The sequence below is a fragment of the Emiliania huxleyi genome, assembly GCF_000372725.1.
Source record: "Emiliania huxleyi CCMP1516 unplaced genomic scaffold EMIHUscaffold_114, whole genome shotgun sequence".
Taxonomy (NCBI): domain Eukaryota; phylum Haptophyta; order Isochrysidales; family Noelaerhabdaceae; genus Emiliania; species Emiliania huxleyi.
Window position 1 is genome coordinate 281804 of NW_005201551.1, and position 7302 is coordinate 289105.

At 66.7% G+C, this 7302-nt stretch overlaps 2 protein-coding genes across 2 annotated transcripts in view; one reads left to right on the top strand and one right to left on the bottom strand.

Annotated features, from left to right (window-relative positions):
- Positions 1 to 3853: 3853 nt before the first annotated feature.
- Positions 3854 to 5341, bottom strand: EMIHUDRAFT_109134 (hypothetical protein; the record flags this gene model as incomplete). Its single annotated transcript, XM_005791278.1, has 1 exon — positions 3854 to 5341. The coding sequence occupies one exon, from the start codon at positions 5339 to 5341 to the stop codon at positions 3854 to 3856; it is 1488 nt and encodes a 495-aa protein (XP_005791335.1).
- Positions 5342 to 5573: 232 nt separating this feature from the next.
- EMIHUDRAFT_439983 (hypothetical protein) overlaps positions 5574 to 7302 on the top strand; it is a 4810-nt gene continuing 3081 nt past the window's right edge. Inside the window, exons 1-3 of the mRNA XM_005791279.1 lie at positions 5574 to 5680; positions 5881 to 5937; positions 6722 to 6756. Coding sequence (XP_005791336.1) covers positions 5583 to 5680; positions 5881 to 5937; positions 6722 to 6756 — 190 coding nt within the window. The 5' untranslated portion in view covers positions 5574 to 5582. The remainder of the gene's footprint in view (positions 5681 to 5880; positions 5938 to 6721; positions 6757 to 7302) is intronic.

A 7302-nucleotide genomic window follows, 5' to 3' on the forward strand; every position in this document is an offset into this window, starting at 1 on the left:
TCGGTGGTGGTGGTGGCGGCGCATGCGGCTGAGGCTCCTGCGGTTGACGAGAGATGCGTGGAGGTGACCTGAGAGATTGCCCGAGATGATCCGAGGTTCTCCGAGATGATCCGAGATTGCACGAGATGCTCCGAGATTCACAGGCAGGGTCGGGACGTGCAATCTCGTGCAATCTCGTGCAATCTCGTGCAATCTCGTGCAATCTCCTAGGCGGACGCCATATGGGGAGATCTGGGGGAGGTATGGGGAGGTACGGGGAGATACGGGGAGATACGGGGAGATATTGGGAGATACGGGGAGGTATGGGGAGGTATGTGTGTCCTCTAGGCGGGCGCCGTGATCTCTACTTGCGCGCATGTGCTTGACGACATCCGGCAGCACGCCGCACACGCGCCGGCCGGCGCCGCCGCAGCGTCACCGAGGCGAAGCACGCTTCTCGACCCATATGACCACGGCGAGCCTTACCCGAACCCGAACCCGAACCCGAACCCGAACCCTACCCCTACCCCTAACCCCAACCCTAACCCTAACCCCAACCCTACCCCTACCCCTACCCCCTAGTCCTATGCTTCTCGGCCCGTATGAACACGGCGTGGCGGTCCCACCGTCCACCCACCGCCGACGACTCGGCTCGTACTCATCTGTCTCTGGCGCATCGATCACTCACCGCTCACGACTCGGCTCGTACTCATCTGTCTCTGGCGCATCGATCACTCACCGCTCACGACTCGGCTCGTACTCATCTGTCTCTGGCGCATCGATCACTCACCGCTCACGACTCGGCTCGTACTCATCTGTCTCTGGCGCATCGATCACTCACCGCTCACGACTCGGCTCGTACTCATCTGTCTCTGGCGCATCGATCAGGCGTGGCGATCCCGCATATCTCCCCATATCTCCCCATATCTCCCCCTAGGCGTGGCGATCGGCCTCGGTTCGCCCGCTGGGTGGCGGCTACAGGGGAGGAGAAAAAGAAATCGAGCTGGAGAGTTGTTTGTTTAGGTTCGCCCGTCGAGTGGCGCTGCAGAGGCGATGAGAAAAAAGAAACACCCGTACAGGATTTCTTTTTTAGGTTCGCCCGTTGAGTGGCGCTACGTGGCGGTGGTTCGGCGCGTGTCCCCCCCTCCTGCGCCGCGGGACGAGAGGAACGGGCTGGATTTGGTGCTGCTCGAAGTGGCGTTCCGACTCCCGCCCCCCTCCTCCTCCTCCACCTCCTCCTCCTCCACCTCCTCCTCGTCCACCGCCTCCTCCTCCTCCTCCTCGCCCGCCTCCTACGCCGCTTGGCGATCCCTCTACCCTCCTCCCCCTCCGCCGCCGCCGCCAAAGCGCTGCGGCAGATCGATCGATCTCGAGGCCTGTTGCGCGTCGCCGGCCCGCAGCAGCGGCAGCGAGGTGTCGGAGGCCGCGCTCCTTTCGCCGCGCCGCCTCGCCGCCCTTCCTCTGGGGAACGAGCTGCGGCTTCGGCTCGGAGACGACCTGGTGCGAACGAGATTGCGCGAGATTGGAATCTGAAGCTCCTCATCGAGTTAGTTAACGGACTGCCTTAATGCACTTGCCTTCGTGAGGTCCTTCTCGGCTACTCCAAGACCAGCCGCGCCCAGCGCCCCTCCGCAACAAACACGCGCGGCGTCTTTGCGGGCCGGCTCGACGACGAGCGCACAGGCGCCAGGCCGCGCACCGCTTCTGAGGAAGAAGAAGTGATAACCATATCTAACGCCGCGTCCTTTTTCTCAGGCGGGCCACTTCTGATGAGCGCTTTAGAAGAATAAGCTTCACCCCTCACGCCCTGATTCATCAGGCGCCTGGCTGCGCACGGACGCGCTGATGCTCAGCGGCCACTCCGGCGGACCCCTCCTCAACTGCTTGGGCGAGGTGGTGGGGGGAGTCATCTGCAGTTAATTACTATCAGGCGGCCCTCTCCTCAACTGCTTGGGCGAGGTTGTGGGGTGGTCGGTGCGCTCTAACTTTGACCCGGTGGTCGCGGGTGCCGGCTACTACGCCGCCGGCCTGAACGAGGTTCGGCTCTGGCATGCCTCCGGGTTGCGCCCGAAGAAACAGAACTCACCTTTCTACTCCGGTCAATTTCTGTTTTAGGTGCGGCCGGTCTCGGGGCTGCGCGCAGAGCTGCTCGCGCTGCTTGGGCCGGAGGCGCCTAAAATCTCGGCTGATCTCGGCCAGTCTCTCGCTCCACTCGGCGCGTCTATCAGCTGCTGCTCGGCTAATCTCGACGACCCCGCCCCCTCCCCCCCCTCCCCCCCAAAAGGCTTTGGCGGCGGGCTGCAGCCGCTTGCCTGATGCTCGTTCGCTAACCGGCGCCGCAGCCGCCAGCAAGGCGAGATCGCACGAGATCGCACGAGATCGCACGAGATCGCACGAGATCACACGCGAGTGCACGAGATTGCACGAGATCGCACGAGATTGCACGAGGTGGCCCGACGCAGCCGAGACCATGCGATCGAGATTGGGCCTGGCTGCGACGATCGCCGCCCTCGAGACGGCGCTGTGGTGTGAACGGCGCCTCTTCACACCTCAGCTATGAATCAGGCGATGGCAGCGCTGGAGGCGGCGCTGGCCCTGCAGAGCGGGGGACCCCGCCCCCACCCCCCCTCCCCCTCCTCCCTCTCCTCCTCCTCGTCCTCCTCCTCCTCTTCCGAGGCGGACGAGGAGGACCCCGGCACGCCTCCGCACCACTCCCGCCGCCCCCGCCACTACCCGACCACCGCCGCCGCCGCCGCCGCCGCCGCATCTCTCGGTGTCGTTGGCGGCGGCGGCGGCGCGGGCAGCGCAAAGAGCCTCCGCCCCCTCCGCCTCCCCCGCCGCCTCCCCCACCGCCTCCACGCCGCCTCCTCCTCCGCCGCCGCCTCTACCTCCGCCGCTTCCGCCACCGCCTCCTCCTCCGCCTCCCCCGCCTCCTCCGCCCCGCCATCAACGATCCGCTCCCCCCTCCGCCTCCTCTCCTCCCGCTCCCAGCACACTCCCCGCCCTCCTCCGCCGCCTCCTCCTCCTCCTCCTCCGCCTCCGCCTCCGCCGCCGCCGCCGCATCACCCTCCCCTTCCGCGTCCGCCGCCGCCGCCGCCGCCGCCGCCTCGCTTTGCCCTCCCCGCGGCCATCGCCCCAGCGGCAGCCGATGCGTCGGTGCCGCCAGGACGGAACAATAACCGTCCAAGTACTTCGCAGTTAGTTCATCAGCGCTCGTTGTTAATTAGGCGGGGCGGCGCAGCGGCCGGCTGTCTCGGGTTGCTCTGCTTGCGCGCGGCGCCGAGGCGTCCCACTTTGGAGGAGGGTCGGCAGACGAAGGGGAGGAGGAGAAGGAGGAGGAGGAGGAGACGGAAGGGCAGGGCACCTACCTGATCTGATCGCGGGCGACAGGTGAAGCGCTCGTAGAGCGACGCTGTCTGCTGTCCCATGCTATCCAGGGCTTATCGATGGCAAGGGAGAGCGAGAGCGAGAGGGCGGGCCGGGCGACCGCGCTCGCAATTCGTGTCGCATCGCGTGGCGGCACGCGTATGTTTATTTTGCGACAACTTTCTTGGTAAAGAGAGCTGTGTCGTGCACAGTCCCTGCTGTTCCCGCCCTGTCGCAACCCGTCGGTACCCCATCCACTCTCTACATCCTGAGGGGCGACCGCCACACTGGGGCGTGTTTCTTACGCTCGAGTCTCGACTCACGAACCGCCCTCCCCCGCGGCCTCGGCGCCTCGATGAAGGGGGCGCTAGCCTCCTTGGACTGCGTGTCCGACAGAACCCCCCACCCCCCCAAGCCCCATCCCCCATCCCGCCAAACCCGCGCGCGCCCCCACCGTCGCCTCTCGCTGTACGTCATGCTTCGCAGCCGCAAGGGCTGTTGCTCTCTGTCATACTCGTGCGGCCATCCCGCCGGGCCCCGCGCCCTCGCCGCCCGGCCGGGGCTGGAGAGGCTCATTCGAGGTAGATACCGCGCTCCTCGCACACGGCCACCAGCTCAGGCTGCTTCTTGTTGTCCACCCAGAGCGTCTGCACGCGAGGGGATGTGCGATGAGCATTGGGTGGGGGAGGGGCGTGTGGCGAGGGGTGGCGTCTCGCGCCTTCAAGCTCGGGGCGGCCCCCTCCTTGAGGGCGGCGGCCAGCGCCTTGCAGCCCTCGTCGCCAAGCTTGTTTTCGCCGAGAGTGAGCTCCTCGAGCCGCGGCGCTGCCCCCTCCTTGCCGAGGGCGGCGGCAAGCGCCTTGCAGCCCTCGTCGCCAATCTGGTTGTCGTAGAGGTAGAGCTTCTCGAGCCGCGGCGCTGCCCCGCTCGCGAGGACCTCCGCCAGCTGCGCCGCCTCCGCGTCGCCCCAGCCGAGGTTGGCGTAGCTCAGCTTGGTCGCCTTGCCAAACTGCTCCTCGAAGGCGGCCTCGTACAGCTGCTTCACAAGCGGCTTGTCGTCCTTGCCGTTGGTGAAGCTCTTCGACTCCAGCTCCGCCGCGAACGCAGACGGCAGCAGCGGAGGGCGCCGGCCGCCGTCCTTTCTGCAGTCGTCGACGAGGCGGCCGCAGTCGTACTCCGTGCCGGCGCGCATCTTGCCGAGGTCGAGCGAGAGGAAGCCAGCCTTTGTCAGGCCCGCCCAGCTCTGCTCGGTGAAGCACCAGCCACGGTCAAAGTACTTGGCCACGTTGGTGCCCTCGGCCTGCTCCTCCGCCTTGTGGCCGTCCGGGAAGGAGGTCAGCCGCAGCACGAAAGTGTACTTGTGGGAGTAGAGCGTGCCGAGGCAGCCCAGCCCCTGCTTGAAGAGCGCGTTCTGCTCCTCGGTGCGCAGGACGCCGTTGGCGGGGTCGGGGTGCTGGTGCAGCGAGCCGAAGTCCCAAAACACGCCGAGCCGCGGGATGAGGGGTTTGCCGAGCGAGGGATGGTCGCTGAGCAGGGCCTTGAGCGCCCTTGCGACGCGGGAGAGGTTGGCTCCGCGCGGGTCGGGGTGGTCCTTGGTCAGCCACGGGTAGGAGAGCGCGGCGACGGGAAGGCTGCCATACTCGGTGGTCGCCTCGACGAGGTCGGCGAGGGAGAGGAAGGCCTCTTTGGGCAGCGCCTGGCGGTGGGCGAGGACGCCGCCCGCCTCGGCGTGGCGGATGATCCACTGCGCGTCGAGGAGGGCGGCGGCGCCGCTCGTGAGGACCGGCTCTAGGTCGCCGCCGCCCCACTTGCGCCACCCCTCCAGCATCGTCTCGCTCACGCCGAGATCGGTGGCAGAGGCCAGGGCGGTGGCCGGCTCCGCTTCGGCATTGGCTGGGATGGGTCCCTCTGCCCGCTCTTCCTGGAGTCCGCTGCTGATGGTACTAGCAAGACCGGCAAGGTCGTCGTATTCCTGCGGCCTGCTCGCATGGCAGCCCATTCCGCAACGCCGATGTAGCACTGGGAGGCGAGGGCGTTTCCGGCGTACAATGTAACGGCTTCACGACGCGCCTCGGTTTCTTATGTTTCGTGTGTCTTTCGTGCTTTTTTATATTACCCAAAAGCTAGGCCCACAACGCCCTCGTGCTTTTTTTCTTGGTGAGGACGCTGCAGAATTTCTTTTTCTTCATCACCTGCAGGCCGCGCCGCCGCCTGTCGCCGCTCGCCGCACTCCGCCACCGATGGACGAGGACGACGACTGCGACTGCAGCCCCGCCCGCGCCGACTGGACAAAGGGCGCCGCCGCTCTCGCCCTCGCCTCGGTCCTCCTCTTCGCCAGGCGTGCTGCAGCCCCGCCGCGCCCTCGCCGCCGCTGCCGCCTCCTCCTCCGCCTCGGCCGCTGCTGGACTCGTGCGCGGGCAAGCACACGCACCCATTCACCGCGCCGCCGCACTGATGGCCGGCACGCGGAAGACAGTCCCACCGGCTGCCGTTCCTCTGTGTTGACCCGCCGCTTCGTCGCCTGCTGCCCCTTTGCAGCTCGTGGGACGTGCTCGAGCCGACCGAGTGGGGCGTCGTCCAGAACGGCTTCACCGGGTGCGCCGGCTCCTCAGTAGCGACTCTCATTAGCCCGCGAATGCACTCGGCCGCACCTTGTGTCAGCAGCGATCCGCCGTGCTCTGCGGCCGGCGCTCCCCCAGAAGCTCACGGCAGCCAGTCAGTCACGTTGTGACATACCTCCTAGAGGACGGGGCGGCCGGAGCTTGGACGGGCACGGAGGACGGGAGGCACCTCCACGGAGGACGGGCACGCACACACACAACACACACACACACGCACACACACACGCACGCACGCACGCACGCACACACACACACACGCACGCACGCACGCACGCACGCACGCACGCACGCACGCACGCACGCACGCACACACGCACGCGCGCGCGCACGCACTCACGCACGCACGCGCGCGCGCACGCACTCACTCACTCACTCTCACGCTGCGCACGACTGGCTCGGGAGCCGGCACGAGGCACGCGGTGTGACGGGCCGCATCGCTGGGTCCCGGACTGCTGCACACAATAGTTCCGCTCACAAGGGAGATGTTGGGAGATGCGGGGAGATGTTGGGAGATGTGGGGAGATATGGGCCCCGGACGATGGCACACACAAGAGCTCACAAGGGAGATGTGGGGAGATGTGGGGAGATGTGGGGAGACATGGGTCCCTGACTGCTGGACACAATCGCTCACAAGGGGCAGCTCGCGAGGTGGATGGACGGCGCTATAGCCAGGGCGCTACACAGAGGGCGAAGCTCGCGCGGGCGCCGCAGTCTTGCCTCGAGCCCCCCCCCTCCCCCCCCCCTTTTGGCCCCTGCAGGTACGTGGAGCTCGACCCGGAGCGCGTGTTTGAAGGCGGCCGCCTGATATGGGGAGATCTGGGGAGATCTGGGGAGATGGAGCTCGGCGGCCTCCGACCCCGCCACCTATTAGTCGTTAATTCTGAAGGTGGTCATTAGCTGATAAGCCACCTCCGCCGCCCCCTCCCTCTCCAGCCTTCAGCCCGCCCCTGCGCCGCCGCCGCCCATCCCTCCGCCGCCGCCGCCCGCCCCTCCGCCGCCGCCTCTCTCTCGCCGCCTCCTGCCTCCCCACCACTCCCCTCCCGCATCTAGAGAGTGCTGCGCAGCGCCGAGGTCTCATTCACTTCTGCCCGCTCGCGAGGTCTCGAACACACTTCTCTAGCACGTATATGACGCGCCTCAGCATGAGTTCTTTCTTTCGTTTGATCAACCGCTTGGACGGTGCCATGACTAGAGCCGATCGAGCTGACGAGTGTTTGGGGAGATGATGGGGAGATATGGGGAGATATGGGCGCAGCTGCGACCGAATGACGAGCGCTATCGACGGAGAGTTGGGCGCCATCAGTTCAGGCGCGGGTTCAACTACTTCCACCACGCAAAT